The following is an 18,494-nucleotide window of genomic DNA, read 5'->3' as shown; positions in this document are numbered from 1 at the left end:
TGCCTCTCTGCCTGATGCACACGGAAAACTAGCTCCATCAGGCCCATCACTGAAGCACCCCCCTACCCACTAGGGCAGGGGTTGGCAACGTGTGGCTCATGGGCTGGATGCAGCCCACAAATACCGTTTTACCGGCCCATGAGCCTCCCCCGAACTGAGCTGTCCGCTCGATGAGTCCCCTGTGTGCTGCAGCACAACGTGGCATGGGGATTCGCTGAGTGGCGCGGGAAACCATGTGTGTGCATGCGCAGATACCAGAAATCATGTCTGCACATGTCCAGATGCTGAAAATCTCTTCTGCGCAGGCGCAATTTTCTGCGTCTGGGCATGCGCAGATGCGATTTCCAGCATCAAATTGCGCCATTCTGGCCCACGGACAATCTCCGTGGGAGTGATCCAGCCCATGGCTGGTAAACCTTGCCGACCCCTGCACTAGGGCCATGATTGGCCCATTTTGAATTTAAGTTTCTGTGGGCAACCCCACCAGCCCCGCAGCCAGCCAAGTGATGTCAGCTGGCTGCATGGGCAGGACATTTCACACACACACACACACACACACACACACACACACACACACACACACACCTCCATGCAGGGCCACAACTGCTGTCTGGAAATGTACAAGCAATCTTTGCTCCAATTGAGCTTTATAGAGGTGTTTTTGTGTGTGAAGGAAGCTGAGGACCACAAAAGATGGGGGGGATGCTTGGACACAGTGCTTTAAACTGTGGGCCATGCCTAGAAAGAGCGGAGGAGAGCTAAGTGTGGATAAGCCCTTAAAGTCACAGCAGGATCCAAAATGCCTTCCCTTTTCAAAAGTTTGCCAGCCCCCCTGGGGAAAATGCTGGCCCAATCATTTCCCTTGCCTTGCATTGTTCAGTCTCGGTCAAAGAGGCTTCACCTGGCCTTCAATAAATATAAAGGGATCTGGAATGATCGCTCACCCATCCGTCGGTGGGCACCCTTTACAGGGCCATGCACATCACCCCCGGTCTGCTGGAGACTCACCGGATGGTCCCACTGGCCCACCTTCCTATGTCGCAGTCATTGGGGTTCCCGCCAAACCTGGTTCAGATGAGCCAACCATGTCGTTGGTGGGGCCAGCCGAGCGGGGCCACCCCTCCACATATAGTAGAGGGGTGGAGCCTACCTGGGAGCAAATATTTTGCACTTTGGGGCAAGCTCTGTGCTCGGGGACCTGGGACCTAACTCAAAAGGTTTTTTTTTAATGGTTATGAATTTAATTTTGCCTACCATGCATTGCTGTTTTGCATTTAGTGAACTGATCAAATAAAAGTTCTCCATCCCAAAGTTTAAACCAATATTACTGGCCCACTTATAATATCACATTCCTTGGATATTGGGTGCCAATGGACAGAAGCTAGCTTTCTTCTCGTGAAGTAAAAGTTTTAACCACCTTCCTTAGCAAAGCTTTATGTGGCTGTCAAGTGCTGATGCATAAGATTTAGAAGCATGAGATGTAGAGATTGGTTTGGCAATGTGCTGCCGTTCAACCACTTGGAGAGCTGCTAGGACTGCGTCAAATGCAATTGTCACTCACAATGAGGGGCACTTGACAAGTATGATACAGACCATGAAATTGCACTCAATTCTTGCATCAAGCTCTGAATTGGCAATATCTGACCTTGCTGCATTTTTCTCTGCCTTTAAATATTCTTGGAAGAAAGAATTCTGAATGGCACAGATTTGGAAACAGTTCCAAATATTCTAGGAGACTGTGTATAAAAATGGTTTTAAATTAGAAGGTTGGGAAGACATTTGCACAATGCAATACGAGTCTCTGTGTTTTTTTGAGATCTTGCTCTGGAGACCGTTTCCAGAGAAGTAACAGGACAGGGCTTTCTCAGTGGTGGTACCACATTGTGACGTGGACCTCCAACAGAGGCCTAACTTCATTCCTTAGTTTCAGATGTTTTTCACCAAGGCATTTTGCCTTGAGCCTTTGCTCACAGGAATGGGGTTTAAAAATATCCAAAGTTCTTGGAATATGCTGGGGTGTGCACGCTTCTATATGAAAAGAATCGCATTGCTTATGAAAAAGGTTTATTCAGGAAGGATAGAATCATAGAATCGTAGTATTGCAGAGTTGGAAGGGGCCATGGGGGTCATTCAGTCCAACCCCCTACTTTGCAGGTTCTTTTGCCCAATGCAAGGCTTGAACCCATGACCTTGAGATTAAGAGTCTCATGCTCTGCCAAATAAGCTATCCCTGCCAAACAAATCTGTCAGTTGTGGTTCTCTACATTTCTCCCTTTTCTAATCTTAAATTAAATTCTCTGTTTCTGCTGCAATTTGCATTTTTAAAAAATCCTCATGAAAACTCACCAGTTTATCAGTGCAATTTTTCGCAACAAACACATGTGGTATGATGTTTTGACTAATATACATATTTTTGCAAGCAGTGTTCCCTCATATAGTGATTTCTGTAGGTTATTTTTACTAATTTGGTATTTATATGCACACTTTACAGTAATATATGACTATTTGTTTACATCTTTTTTTGAAAGTACAAATTAGATATGTTTATCTTTGAGTGCAAACTGTTTCTCCTCCCTGCCTAATGTCTGTCTGGAGGAACATCATACCTAAATAGCCTGATCTTAAACATGTTCCCTCAAAAGTAAATCACAAATAGAAAGGGTGGGGGCCCTCCTGGAAGGTCCCTGGTCCAGGGGCTCCTCAATTTTAGCAGGACATCTGGGCACATTGCATTTTAAAAGTCTCCTTCACATAAAATGTTCACTACCCTGTACAAATAGAATGTTAGTGTTATCAGGAAGAATGATGTCGTAGTATTATTGACCTGGAAGATGCAGCAAGCATGTTTTCTCCTGCACCAGAGGGTAGGACTCGAACCAATGGCTTCAAGTTGTGCGTGAAGACCCCCAAAACCATCCTCAAATGAAGACACAATAAACACAGATTTTAGTTTAAGGTTTTTGGCATTAAATTTTGGCCACACCTTTATTGATTACAGGATATGAGTGGTTGCTTAGGCGTTGGTTCCAGACTACCTGAACCTGGACGGTGGCAGGAACAGGACTGACACTGGGCACCACCAGAGGTCAGTAAGGGAAAGCATTCTGGGGGAGCGAGAACTCCTTCCATCTCACAGCTCACCCCAGATGCTCCCAGGGGCTCTGGCGTAGCCCTAGCCCCTTGACAGGATTTGGACAAAAGCAAGGCAAGTCCCTGGATTCCTTTAACGGAATTCCCTAGCAGCAGCAATGGAGGGGCAGGCACAGCCAACCACGTCCCCTCCCCAAAACATTGAACCAAATGCCTGACTGCCAACCTTACAAAGTTGTGACGATTTGCTACACGGGAGGCAAAAACCAAGTGGCACCAGCCAATCAACTAAATGGCAAAATTCCTACCAGGCCCCTGCTCCAAAACAGATGACCCCTAGGCAAGCATAGCAAGGCCACAAGAACAACCCTAAACATAGGGAGAGGAGGGCAGGTGATCTGCTGCACGTCGAAAGAAAGTGAAACTCTCCAGCAATGTGCAGCAGCTTAAGTAGCTCCTCAGCAGCCAATAGCCAACCCAACTGACCAAATTTCTGCCCCAGCAACAGAGGGGCAACCAATGGAGTGTTGGGGCCATCCAAACAGTCCCGCCCCACAACAGGGAGGCAGTTTCTGGTGATCTCACCACAACATGTGCTGTGCAGGTCATACCCAAGGTATGATTTGAAGGCAAAACAGGCCTCCGCCTTGTTGCTGCTAAACAGGTGTGTCTGGTCTTTGCCAGGATGGGAAGATTTTGGACTGTAGCACTCCAGACTGCAGAAGGGGGATTACATTTTGGAATGTTCCACATAAATAGTCTTTTGCATGTCAAACAGGGGAAACAGAATAATAGAATTGTAGAATTGGAAGGGACTCCAAGGGTCCTCTAGACCAACCTTCTGCAATGCAGGAATCTCAAGTAAAGCATCCAGGAGAGACCTTCTGTGGGAGACTATTCCATTGTCAAACAGCTCTTACTGTCAGAAAGTTCTTTCTGATGTTGAGTTGGAATCTCCTTTAGCAGCAACAAGGCGGAGGCCTGTTTTGCCTCTAAATCATACCTTGGGTATGACCTGCACAGCAAAGCATAGGGTTTGGTTCAGCAGAAAGGGATATGATCCCTGGAAGAAAGCCCAAATGCCCAGATAGTCCTGGATAACACTGGTTGACAAAAGAGCTTTTTCACATTGTGAACAGGGCACCCTTTGGAGAGCATCCTAAGGATAGAAGGAGCAATTCATTCACCAGCCACTGAGTCATAGGAAAAAGTTATTTCAGGAGGAGTCGAAGTGGTGTTGCAAGATAGATATGCATGCAGACACCAAATGCTGCTACAGCTGCTCTAAGGAAATAACTTACCTTTGTCTTGGATATTTGCATCTGAAAAAAATACAACAGTAAATTCATTGCACATTTATGTTGCATCTAACTCTTTTAAAACTACGATACTGATACTGAGTTACACTTTTTACATATTTTAATGAAGTGTTTGCTAACTTTGGTTTGATGATTTGCATAAAATTCAATTTTTTTAAATCTGATTTTCTAAGTATACAAATGCACCACTGTCAGTAAAGGAGATTTAATGACACCAGCACATAATTCACAGGCCCTGCAAATTGATTCTTTTCAAGGCTTGCAATGATGGATTTTGGGCCTGGTGTTTGCTTTATACACTGAATGTGCATTACTGTAAGTCATTTATCTAAATGTAGGCTGGAGTTCAAAGTATATTGTACTGAAGAGTAAAATGAAATGTGTTTTAATTATCAAGGAAATTTATGACACCTCTACTCTCCCTGTTTTTGCACATACATACCACATTTATGTACATATTTTAGGAAATTCAGTTGTGATTAATTGGAGCCCATTCCCAGTGCTTTTCTTCTAAAAGATGTCTTATTTCGACACAAGAAAACCACCATTTTATAGTTCAAATCAAGAAAAGTAAATACAGTAAATGGACAAAAGTATAAAGATTCACAAAACGTTTAGGGGTATGTGTCCCCCTGCGTCCCCCTAGAAAAAAGCACTGCCCATTCCTATATGCACTACCTTACTTGGAAGGAAGTTCTATTGATTTTGAAAGGGCTTCCTTAATTCCTGGGAAGTACAGTATGCTTAAGATGATCAATGCACATCCTGTCCCTGTACGTGTTTACTCAGAAGTAAGTCCCACTGGGTGTTAAGGTACTTACTCCTAGGTTAGATTGTGCATAGGATTATAGTTGTGGGCCAGGCAAGGGTTCCCTTTCTCACCAGCCAGCTGGCCAGGGATGATGGGACTTGTGGGGCAACCAAAGCCACACGGCACCATCTTGGCTGCCCCTGCCTGAGACTTGGAAGTCAGATCCATGGAACTCAGCGACGTTTTGGGGTAAGTGTAGGTGGGATCAGATTGCAAAAGTCATACTATGACCTGGATACATATTTCAAAAATGGAGCACAATGGTGAGGTGGTACATTGTGCTTATTAAATACGAGTCTGGTAGGCTGCAGATGCTGAAGTATTATTATCTCAAAGGCCTCTTCTTCAGGGGTACTCAAGGGGATGCAGTACTGGCAGCTCTTTTTTTGCTGTTGTTAAAAAGTGTGGCGCTTACTGTAACAACTTCATGGTGAGTGCCAAAACTTATTTTTCTAGAAAAAAAGCACTAGCCTTAGTTAATAGCTATGTGTACTCCTGGGTGATAATATCAGTACATTTTGGAACAAATCATTTGGGCAATGCAGTTGTGGAGGGGGAAGCAACGGTTGTGCGGACCATCCTTTGATTTAAAAAATTAAGCTAGACCTAATTTTTATAACAATTTATTAATTCTCCAAAAATAACATAAGATAATAACAATATTTTTAAAAAGAAATGAAAAAACCCAGAAAAAATAATATCATAAGTAAATTTTACTTGACTTCCCTCCCCTCCCCCTCTTAGTTTTATTGTTTAATACTTGTTCATGCACGTCCATAAAACCTTATATTTTTCATAATCCAATTTTAAACCTTCATCTTAATACAAGTGACATGTAAAAGTTATACTAATGTAAAAATCAATACACAAAGCTCAAAAAATATGCATTGAACATTTACCCCCTTTTTAAATTCAAAGTTCTTTCTTTCTTAGGTTTTAAGTTATCTAACTTATCCTGCATAGTTCAAAAGTTTGTTTTGCCACTATTCTTCTCTGGTGGAGGCTTCTTCCTTCTGGAGGAGCTGCTGGCAGGTCTTGGCCTGGAATCAACTCTTGAGTACAGGAACAATACCTTTCATTCAGTAAGTCCATCAAAACCTGTACATCTCAATATCACATCTTCAATTTTTTAAAAAATAACAATTATTTCCCACATTCCTTTCCAACCCTTATACAGTATGTCTTTCCCCAGGCCTTTTTAATGGTTTTACATTGCCACCTTTTAGTGCCCTCCCCTTCTGCTTCTTCTCTATCACAGTCAAAGCCTCCCGTATCATTTCACACAGAGTATCTTTTTTATCTGTCAAAGACTCCCAGAACATTTCGCATGAGGTACTATTTTTATTTTGAACCACTCTTACTTTCCCATGTATTTTCTGCAAACCTCGTCCCTCTACCATTCCTGTCTTAATAATTCATGCATTTGCCTCTTTTAATTGTCCCACTGCCTCTGAAATTAAATAGGCATTTTCCCAAATTTTGACAGCTGCCTTGTTGACATCTTCCTTAAACTGATCAAACAGTTCTCTTTAAAAATCTAAAAGCAACTGCATTACAGCCTGGCTGGTTTGCTTTGACATTGTGATTTTTACTTCTGCCATTTCTGATTTAAACTGAGAGGTCAATACTCTCCCTGTTTCCTAGTTTTCTCTTTTCAAAACAAAATGTCCTTTCCCACCACACAGTGTTATTTTTAACCTTATCAGTACTTTACCAAGGACATCATCAATTTCAGTAGAGAGAGATAGTGCTTTCAACTTATACACCTCCCCTCTTCCAAGTTACTCACAATTATATATCCGGATCTTTACATAATGAACATCAAAATAACTTTTTAAATTGTAAATATAATAAATCTATATTGAACCTTTTATTTTGAGTTTGTTCTAGTCCAATATTAGAAGTAGGTGTAGCGCTCACTCTGACCTGCACATCACCACTGGACGTTTTACGGTCGATTGGTGATGTGCCAACTACAAAATAAACACCTCCACCAAAACACCACAGACCAGGATACGGATAAAATAAAACGAAGTTGCTTTATTGTGTGTTCATACGCTTAATGGTTGCAGTACAAATCTTAGGTTGTTCTAAATTTCAGATGGTTCCTATACCGGCCTATTACCTCTAATTATAAGTTACCGGCCTATTACCGCTAAAGTCAACTAAGAAAATATTTATTAATAATCTCACAACTTTGTATCCCGTCTGACTAAATCGCTACCTATTCTCCTTCCTCAATATATTAAACTAGCTCTCTTTGCATATAACCAACCACTCCTAGCTCAACACCAACTCCCACTCCCTCAACCTCAACTCAACCTCCACCTCAACTGACTAACTGCCACTCGGGAGGGGTTTTTTATCCCTGGGCTGAGCCCGCCCCCGAGGGTTCTATCTGCTCCAAGCTTAACCCCTCACATGCTGGGTCTTGTCTAGGTGGCGAATCGCCACAGTAGGTAGTCCTCTTCTTTTAGTCTTAGTTTTTATCCAGCTAATGCCTTTTCAGAAAGTACAAACATTTTTGTAATTCTATTAAATTGGGGATCTTCAACTCTCACAAAAATTCTAGAACACTTTTCCAGAAGTGAGATAGGTTCCAATCTTTTTTCCCAGAGAAAAGAAATTTTAACATTATAATCCTTCTCAGGTTTATCCTCCATTTTAAGTCAAGTTCAATCTCACCGTATTTTATGTTCAAGTTCAAATGGAGATCAGATCAAGTTCATTATTTTAAAAAATATTGAGGCTGCCTTAAACAGCTGAGTGCAGTCTTTTTAAACCTATTTGTTCATTAGTTAACTTGTCTTCCAAAGTACATTTCACCCACAATTCACTTGCAGGTATTTCATGCCTGTTGCACCAGTAATGGGAGCGGACTTCCTTTTTTCACTCCCAATTTCTTCTTGCCAAATTAATTGATTTAATCAATTCCTTAATTTTTTTTCCACCTTCCAATTGGCACAATGTCTGGAAAGGGAACCGCTCATGGCTGGATCACAGGCTTTGCTTCTGTAGAGCTGAGCTGGTGCCTCTGGCTCCACCCCCCCCCCACCATTCCTTTCGGTAGATGCACTGCGCATGAGTCTGCAGGACCCCGAGACACCCCAATGCTCCTCTTGGTTTTTTGGGGGGAGGTGCGTTGCCCTTGCGCTCTTCCCCGTCCACTCTACAAAGCCAAATCTGACAGAGCTGTCAGATTCTCCGCCCCATCGCCAACTTGCGGGAACCCGAGAGTGTAAATCAAGACAATAAAGCAAACCAAAAGCTCTTGACAGCAACCCTTTAGGAAGTGTCGAAAAGCAAGGAGGAATAATTGTACAAACCAATTCACTGTCTCCTCCAAATACACAATTCTCCCACAATAGGCTTCCCTTACAGCATGTGATGGAGAGAATTGTTATATGATGGCTGTCATTGTAGGTGCTGAGTAGGTACACACTTGTTTAAATTATTAGAAAATCCTCTAGGTGAACGTGCTGCTTTTGAAATTAAATTTACAAAGACTTTTGTGTGAGTCAAAACAGGCTTGCTAACATTTTTAGCATGAAGATACGGATTTCTGAGCTGTGTAGGTCAACCAGGGAAACGCTGAAAGAGCAAATCTATGAGAGATTGCGCTTTCCTTTCCATGACCACGACAGCTGCAAATCTTCTGTTGTTACACTTGAAAATACCACTTTAGGTGAGAAGGGTGCTTTTTGGCATTTAGCTACCTTCAGGCTGGTGAGTTACTGTTTTGTCCTGGCCCCAATATTAGTGTGTAATTTAATAAACAAAGAACACAGTGTTGATTAGGTGGCAATGGATGGTTATGTTTCAGGAAAATATACAGCAATCCAGACCCAATGTTGAGAGGAGAGACTATCTAAAGTATTTTAAAAGTTCATGTGAATATTACAATTAAAATTCCACCTATAAACTGAAGCAGTCCTTCATTCAGGCTATGGCTGCATGCTGTCCTGTAGAAAACATTGCAAAAACAGTGTGTTTCTGACTGCCAGCTGTTTTCCCCAAATCCATTATTTATCTGATTTTCATTATAGTAAGGAAAATAAATTGAAATATCCACTAAAAAGAGTACTAGAGTGTTGAAGAAGAATAGCTTATGGAATCGTACAACAGTAGAATTGTTTTATAGCCATTTACTGCTGGCTATGAAGAAAGATGCCATCCTGTGGATTACTAAAATATATATATAGCAAAGCAGAATTAACAAGAAGGTATTGTTTGCTTGGAGCTCAGTGAAATGTATCATTGTGCCAAAAGGTGCATAAAATAAAAGGCTGCAACATTCTTAATTTTACTTCTGGGAACATAAATTGGAGAGTGTGGTCCAGCACAATGCAGTCAACTAACAGAATCATAATAGCACTGTCAGGAGAATGAATGAGATGGAAGAAATGTTTTCTTTGCTGAGTTTATGAGCTGATCTGCATATTCAGAACGAGTATGTGACATAGCTGCTGAAGATGGATGGGAGTTTCTTAAAAGTGGGATATTGAAGGCCCCAATGCAGACAATTCCAACAAGAAAGGAAAGTGGTGGGCATGTAAGGAAACCGGTGTGGCTGCATAAGGAGCTCACAGATGAGCTGAGGTGTAAGAAGGGCATGTATAAGAAATGGAAGAAAGGAGAAATCACAAAGAAGGGGAAATCACAAAGGAGGAGTATACATGAGTAGCCAAGAGTTGCAGGGAGAAGGTTAGCTGGGTCCAGCTAAGAATGAACTCAGCCTTGCAAGAGAGGTTAAAAATAATTTCCAAAAGGTTTCTTTGGCTATGCATGAAGAAAGAGGAAGATCGAGCAACTAGCAGGTCCCACTGCATGGAAATGGAGAAATGTTATTGGGTGACGGAGAAGGCAGAACTGCTCAACACCTACTTTGCCTCTGTCTTCACCCAAAAGGGAAGTGATTCCCCACCTGGTGATAACAGAATAGATGATGTAAGGAGGGAGCTGCAGCCCAAGATAGGAAAACACGTATCTCAATATAGGGAACGCCTAGCCAATTTGTTTTCTCCCGCTCTGGAGGGTAGCACTTGAACCAATGGCTTCAAGTTACAAGAAAGGAGATTCTGACTAAACAACAGGAAGAACTTTCAGACAGAGCTGTTTGGCTGTGGAACTGACTCCCTCAGTTCAAGACTCTGTTTTATTGAAGGTTTTTAAGCAGAGGTTGGGTGGCCACCTGTCCTGCTTGCTTTAATTGAGATTCCTGCATCACAGGGGGTTGGACTAGGTGGCCCTTGAGGTCTCCATCATTTTATGATTATATAAAAACTGCAGGTGGGTGACCATAATGCATAATGAATGCTGTTCTGCCTCAGAAATTCCCTAATTTTTTTTACTTCTTTTTAAAATGCACATTATGCATTTAAAATTTCTTTTTTTTTAAATGCACATTTTGAAGAAAGCTAGACTAGACTAGACTTTTATTTGGCTATTTTTCTGAGTGTATGGAGGTTTCTTTTTCTTAGATGAAGGGAGTTTGCACCTCTTCCACCCCCCCATTTTGAAAGAGGGGTGCACTATGTGATTCTACTGAACATATATCTTAAGTATCATGGCTTAAACATCTCAGTGGAAAATTATGACCTTTTTGAAACTTCCAGAATTGGGACAAACTGTTAGTTGAATCAATCTGTGTTGCAAACTTGCATGAAAATGCATTTGGAGCAGGAGACATTGAATTCAGTTCACATTTAAAGATGAACATTCCTAATTCAAATTTTCCAAAAACAATGTGAGAACTGGAGCACAGACATATTTTTGAAATTTACAGTTCTCTGAATTTCACAATGTTGTTCTCCAGCCAAGTAATGTATACAAGAGCATATAACCTGGACTACAGATACAATATTACAAAAAAAACAACCACCATTCAACAATGCATTATATTTGTCTCCATCAGAACCTGCTTCGTAATCCAAATTCAGAAAATGGGTGGGAGTGGCCACCTGTCAGTCACCTATTGTCACAGATAATGTCAGTGGATTTGACATCATTTTAGCAAAGTGCTGCTAAAAGGAAGCCCCTTCTCCACTTCATTTCAGCAGCTGTTTCACAGCAATGAAATGGCTGAGGAAACAAAAGGGACCAAGCAGGAGCATCAGCTGTCACGGTGTGTGTGAGAGGACATGTGTGGTCCTGCTCAGTTCCTGCTTTGTGCAATGCTCCCAATAACAAGCTGCTTTGGAAACGGCTCCCGTGGGCTTTGGCCAACCCCCCTCTACCCTTTTAGCCAAGCCCCTGCATGGCATCAGGTGTGGGGTGGGGTGACTTACCCCAAAAGCAGCCTTGTGGGCCAAATAAGGAAGGCTGGTGGGCCAAGATTTCCATGCTAGGAAAATGGCTGTCCTAGAACTTCTTATCATTCTGGAATGCACAGAATGGAGCGCAACTTCTAGGTTTGTTCTTCCAGGTTGGATAGTGTGGCAGAAGCAGCACAGTGTGGCAGTGAACCAAGCAGGTTGCTTTCTGTGGGGATCACATTTCCCACTGGATTACTCAATCTTGTGAAAGTGGTCTATAGATACTAAATAGCCCTGGTACTAAAAGGATTTTGTGTTGTTTCCCCCCCTAGGCATTTCCTGGAAATCTAAATTCTGACAGTGTGGTCCGGCATGATTTACAGCATCCAGTTATTGCCCGCTATGTACGGATACTTCCTCTGGACTGGAGTGGAGAGGGTCAAATTGGACTGAGGATTGAAGTCTATGGTTGTCCTTACTGTAAGTTCTTTTAACTTGTGCTATGTTGTTTTATTTCTGCTTTCCTGAAGCTTTCCTGGAGCTTTCTTGTGTAGCCTAGTATAATCCAAGCAAGTGCATGCAGGATTTTGGGTTGAGTGTAGTTACATTGCATATGTAATATATGCAAACTATAGCATATCTAATAAGAGACCTGAGGTAGCATAGTGCCTCAGCTATGAGCTAAGAAGTTCCTGAATCAAGTATTGACTTCTTCTCTGATATAACAGTGGCCTTGGGGCCAAGGCAGTATATGATATCTCAGCCTCAACCCTCCTTTTGCATTGTGGGGGAAATTGTGCTGAACTACCTAACAGAGTTTAGCTGGCCAATATGTAGGAGGTCCCCTTCGTCCACCAACAGAGGACTCTAGATACAACACAACTTGTCATATTGTGGAAACCTGGACAAACTGCTTTAATCTTAACTGTGGTTAGTTGAAGCAAGTGATCTTGAAATTAAGGTGCCTGATAGTTTTGTTCCATCCACCTGTGGAGCAAACTGATTCATACTCTATAGAACATAACACAGCAGTCAGATATCACACTTCTCTGAATTTTGCAATGCATTTTATTTGCACAAAAACCAGCTAAAATGCATGAATTATAACTTAAAATAAGGCAGAAGATGTATTTCAATGCAATTTTTGTATGTTTAAAATAATACCACTGCTTTATGTGGAAACAGGCTGCAAGAGATCAACGACATAAGCAGACAGCTACATCCCTACTTCAGGCTATAGTTTATGAAGCTGGCTTGTTCTAATTTGTTTGCTGTTAAACCAGTTGCATAATGAATCCTGAAAATGGGCTAAATAGAAATTAGAGAAAGTGTGACTCCCTCTTCCAGTGATGTCAAACGGTTTTATTATGTTGGCACATAATCAGAAAGCATAACCCATTCTGGTAAAGTCAATTTTGCCTATAAGTACTGAGGTTGCAGTTGGAAGGTGTCCAATCCTCGAAGGTGGAGGGGAAGTAATGGCAGTTCAGTGTTAGGGACAGATCTGGTAAAGATCCAGAGACTCCATACAGGAAAATGGAAGAAAGGAGGAGTTAGTCAACTCTACCCCATGATTAATTAGAACCACCTAGAGATTATTGCTCCAGGGCCTTCCCCACCTGCTGGATGAATTTATTAGCAGGTGAAATGTTTGAACTGGAACACTGTAAGAGTGCTGGATAATATATATATCTGTATGGAAATATGTATTTCAACATTGATTGGAACACATTTTTCATGCATTTGGGTCCATTCTTTGAGCCGAGGACCATGTCACAACATCTGGAAAAGTGCAAAATCTGAAGGAATTACACCCCTGCTCTATATATTAGTCCGGAAGGTATGAAGTAGGTATACATTCACTTAAAAATGTGGACCAAACAGATTTCTCTTCCATCGTTTTCTGAAGACACATAAAGTTGCTGCAAAACAGGACTCTCTTTAGTTAATATAAATCATAGGTTTCCCTTCATGCTGTAGCAGGCTATTTTTCAAAGCAGGGATTCATTTAAATTACAGCAAAACCCAGCTTTGTGTCACGACATTCTCTTTCCTGGCTTCTTTTTACCTTTTCAACTACTGTAAATAATACTTCTAGTTAGTCATCATGGAAAAGGAGAAGAGGTTTCTGAAAGTGTGGCCTTTAAAGCAAGTCTTTGGAAAATGAAGTCTCCCTGGTGTCCTTTCATTCAGCTGTGGCAAGTAGATGTGGAGAATTGTAGCCTAATTCATTCTGCATAGCCTTTTCAAGCTCTTTGCTTGAGTGAATGTCCATAAAGGCTTTGCTTGGCATTCTGCCACCTTCTCATTTCTTCAGCAGTGACCAATCAGTTTGTCCACAGTGACTTGGTCGCCTGGGAAATCAGGGATTGTTCTTTCTGAAAGGAAAAGTTCACCAGATTTAAGGTTCTGAGTTTTGGTTCTGTGTCACTGGTTTTAAGCCTAAGGGGCCACCTCTGTTTCACTGATGTCTAGAGTAAGATGTGAATTGCCAACCTTGGCAATTATGCTTCAGCCGTCATTCATGTCATTCTTTGCTATTTCATGACCACGTCAGCAGGGAGTGACAGGATGTCAGTGGAAGGAATCTTGCATGATTCCTCCGTGTGTCAGAGGTTTTCCTTCAGGCCCCCGTCAGCAGTTAGCTTTCTTTTCTTTTCTTTCTTACTTTGGTCCCATCTGTACTATATGTTTTCAGCCATATCATACCACTTTAAACAGTCATGTCTCTCCCCCCCCCCCAAGAATCCTGGGAGCTTCATTTTGTTAAGGGTGCTGAGAGATGTTAGGAGACACCTATCGATAGAGGTCTCCAAAGAACTCTCAGCACCTTTACACTTCCTAGGATGCTTTGGGGGAAGCCATGACAGCTAAAGTGGCATCATAGTGCTTTAAAGGTATGGGGAAGATGTGTCATTTTGTCTCCTGTCTTCCCATCAAATGGTCCAAAGAGGCAGCTATGTTAGTCTGTTGTGGCACAAACAACAAACAGAATTGACTATGGGAAAGGATTTTCATGGATGAAAGACCAGGTCATCTGATGTGTGAAGTATTAGCCTAAATTGGCAGGATGCACCTGGAAGAAGAAGAAGAAACTTTTTTTGAGGCCACAGGTCTACAAAGACTCTAGCACCATGCAATTGTTCTGCCTCCATGCTCTGAAGAGAGCTGGACAACTGGGCAACACTCCTGGGCATCATGGGAGATTAAAAGGCAACTAGTCTTAGCAACTCAGTGCTGCTGGCAGCGTTGCTCACGGTCTCTCTGCCTCCTGCTGCCAGGAAGGCTCACGGGAACCACCTGCAGAGAGGCTTGTGAAGGTGCCTGGAATAGGGCCATCTTCAAAGGCACCTTGAGGAGCCTCTTTGCAGGTGGTCTCCCGTGTGCCTTCCTGGCAGCAGAAGGCAGAGAGACCGTGAGCAAAGCTTCCAGCAGCACTGAGTTGCTAAGACTAGTGTGCATGTGCAGAAGAAGAGGTTTGATTACCGGTATTTGTTTTCCAGCTGTGGGAAAGTCAACCAGTTGCAAAGGATTTATTGAACATAGTGACATTCAAAATCAGCTTCTGCTGGACCCGTATAGCTTATTCCAAATGGTTGATGAGACACAATTTTAAATTCCTTACCATCCCACCATAGATAATTGTTCAGGGAAGACAACCACTTCCAAGTAAACTGACTCAGTGCTACCCTTTTATTGACTGCTGAGTTAAAAGAGCCAAGCGGAACCTTGGGAGTTGTACATCTCCCCCTGGTTTATTACTGCAATGTTTCTCTTGCTGACCTCGTCATTCTTTGTTCTGTGCTGTGAGCTCTCTTCCATTAAAGCCTCTCCCGTGACCTCTCATTTTCTGCCCCAAGTGAGCAGTTCTTTGATTCCATTGCTTCCTCTTTCAGCTTTCTAATTACTGCAGTGTCAAGTAGCATCCTGCCTTGCAGATTGTCAGCTGAGTTGAAGGGACTCAACGTCCCCTTTGCACAATAGGGAAATTAATGCAAAGCCTTTGGGGAGTAGAGCCAAGGCCTTTCTTTGACACCATGGACTTAATTCCTTGTGGTGACAGAAGGCTTTTGATGTGAGGCACCTGAATTGTCTGGCTTTGATCTGAAAACATTCCACACAATTTAGTGCCTTTTGAAAGTAAGGCCCAGTGTATTACTTCAGTGAAATGTTATCACAGCCTTTAAACTGACGCATACAATTCATTGGTTGGGTGAATCAGATCTTAATCAGAACTAAGATGCTATTGTACAGCTATGAAAAACACAGTTTCAGATTGTTTTGTGGGGTGGGGTGGGGGGCTCATATCACAACACCAGATATGAACTAGCTAATGCAAGAGAGCAATTTCATATGTTGTACTTCTGCCTCTGAGCAGCAATCTTAAATGTCTTCAATTAGAGTTTCTCAATTGCACGAAGGTGCTCATTATGAAAATTAAGATTTTGAAAAGGTTAATGCTTTCAAAAACATTAAGATGTTTTGTGGTTATGTAGTTTCTGTTTTTCAGATATTAGAAGTCTGGCACTTAATTCTAATTTTAAGACATTATCTTGATGGTGATTTTTACAGCATTGTCCTAAACTTGTTATTCATTCCCTTGGATTATATTTATTTGGAAATTTGGATTTATCAGCCTTCCCCAATCAAAACACACATCAATGGTGGAATTATCCCACCTAATCATAACTAGCAGTTCAAAAGCACATCAAACTGCAAGTAGATAAAAAGGTACCGCTAGGTGGGAAGATAAATGGCATTTCTGTGCACTGCTCTGGTTTGCCACAAGTGGCTTAGTCAAGCTGGCCACATGACCCAGAAGCTGTCTGCGGACAAATGTCGGCTTCCTTGGCCAGTAAAGCGAGATGAGTGCCACAACCCCAGAGTCATCCGCAACTGGACCTACCGGTCAGGGGTCCCTTTACCTTTAATCATAGCTTAAGAGAGATGGAAGGGGCCCCAGAAGCCATCTAGTTCACACACCCCATCTGTAGTGCAGGATCCCTGGTGATTGGCTGCCCAGCTTCTGCTTAAATGCTTCCAACAAATGTGAGCTCACCACCTCCTGAGGGGTCAAACATCTTGACCATTAAGAGGTTTCTCTAACGTTTAGCAAAATTATTTCTCCCTGCAAGTTCTGCAGAGCAACAGCAAAGTCAACTAAGCACATAAGAAGAAAGAAGACCAGAACTCCCACCTCCCACTCTATAAACACAGAGGGACGGGAGAGAGGCCTCAATCTTAAAGCACATACAGCTTGGTATGGAGGAGGCCCTGGCATTTGGGTCCCAAGTCATGTAATAAGAACCAGGGTTCTGAATTGGATCCAAATCAGAAGGCTGCCAAGGGAGTTTTTGCTTTTTTAAAGATTAGGATAATATACGTCAAAATGGACGTCAAAATTCTGGTAGCCGTATTCCATAGCAAATGAATCCCCTGCGGCACCTTTGAGGGCAGGACCATGCATAACTCCTTGGGGTGATCCAAGTGGGAGGCTCCCAGGCATGGATTATCATGGCCAAACTAGCTCTGCCAGAAATGGCTGCACCTCTGAAGCATCTGAAACTGGTGAAAGGCTCTCTATGTCACTCAGGCTGTGTGGGTTTCAGCTGACTAAGAGCCCCCCCCCCCCGCTGCATACCTGCTTTTTCAAGGGGATTGCAACCCTGTTCAATATATAGTATAACTAGGCACATTGATAGCTGTTTTGGAATTCTAAATAGAACCTTGATTTTATTGTTTTTAATACCTGTCTGCTTTTAACAGCATAGAAATAAGGTCACTTCTTATTTCCATCAGTGAAATAAGTCTCTTTGACACTGAATATGCTGTAGATATTCTAAGTGAATTTAAGTGATTGATCTTCTGTCATAATGCAGGCATTAAATATGGTCTGTGAATAAACCTAACTCATGGTTTTATCACATTTTGCTGCTGAAGTTTATCAGCTTCAGTCAGCACATATTCCAGGTTATCTTGCCCTAGAGAAAGCCTAACTGCTTTTTCATGTATATTGCATTATATTTATGTTAGTGTATAAGCAGGCTACTATTTTTGTTACACTAATTGCTCAAACCATTTCAGAATTTATCTCAGAATCCTTCTTTTAGATAGAAATGCCAGTAACATCCATAAGGATTTGTGTCCCAAACAGCTTTGCAAATACTGTATTCTCAACCAGCAGTAGACCTGAAGAAGTGTGCATGCACACGAAAGCTCATACCAATGACAAACTTAGTTGGTCTCTAACTACGGCAGACCAACATGGCTACCAACCTGTAACTAATACAGAGAGAGAGAGAGGGAGAGATGGCAGAATTGTTTGGTGTATTACCATAATCACAAAAGCCAATTAAATATGATGTGAATCCATGATATACGCAACAATTATTTGGATTGGGGGAAAAGATCCCCAGGTGGGGGTACATAAGCACATCTAGAGCCCCAATTACACAACACATCATGCAGGCAATGAAGGCCTGGCACCTGTGCTTCACTGCATGTAGAAATGCACATAGAGAAGTGGAAATGGCACTCACTCAGAGTCGCCGTGTGGGCGGGGCTGGGGGGGGCCATCGCCCTGAGGCATTTTTTTTTGAGGAGGTGCAACCGGGCGTCCCCCTGACAGGCTCCCTCATGGAAGCCTGAGCCACAGGGAGGAAAGCCATGCTGGGGCCTGGCCTTTGGGGCTGGGGCAGAGATGGTGCCTTCTTCACCTCATGGCCAGGGAAGGGACATCCATACATTTATACAGTGGAACTTCGGTTTATGAACACATCGGTTTACGAATTTTCAGTTTATGAACGCCGAGGACCCATCTGGAACGGATTATTTCACTTTCCATTACTTTCAATGGGAAAGTTCGCTTCAGTTTATGAACAGACTTCCGGAACCAATTACACCCATGCTTCAGGTTAAGTACGCTTCAGGTTGAGTACTCTGCGGACCCGTCTGGAACGGATTAAGCCACTTTCCATTACTTTCAATGGGAAAGTTCGCTTCAGTTTATGAACGCTTCAG

The 18,494-nt window shown here is 42.4% G+C and overlaps 1 protein-coding gene across 1 annotated transcript in view; it reads left to right on the top strand.

Moving 5' to 3' along the window:
* The window catches only part of CNTNAP2 (contactin associated protein 2), an 836,988-nt gene that overhangs the window by 401,491 nt on the left and 417,003 nt on the right, over nucleotides 1-18,494 (top strand). Inside the window, exon 4 of the mRNA XM_035101355.3 lies at nucleotides 11,807-11,954. Within this exon, the coding sequence (XP_034957246.3) occupies nucleotides 11,807-11,954 (148 nt within the window). The remainder of the gene's footprint in view (nucleotides 1-11,806; nucleotides 11,955-18,494) is intronic.

This window comes from Zootoca vivipara, chromosome 11, assembly GCF_965207765.1.
Source record: "Zootoca vivipara chromosome 11, rZooViv2.hap1.1, whole genome shotgun sequence".
In the NCBI taxonomy this organism is placed as follows: domain Eukaryota; kingdom Metazoa; phylum Chordata; class Lepidosauria; order Squamata; family Lacertidae; genus Zootoca; species Zootoca vivipara.
The sequence above is the reverse complement of the archived record's forward strand: the minus strand, read 5'-3'. Positions and strand labels throughout refer to the sequence as shown.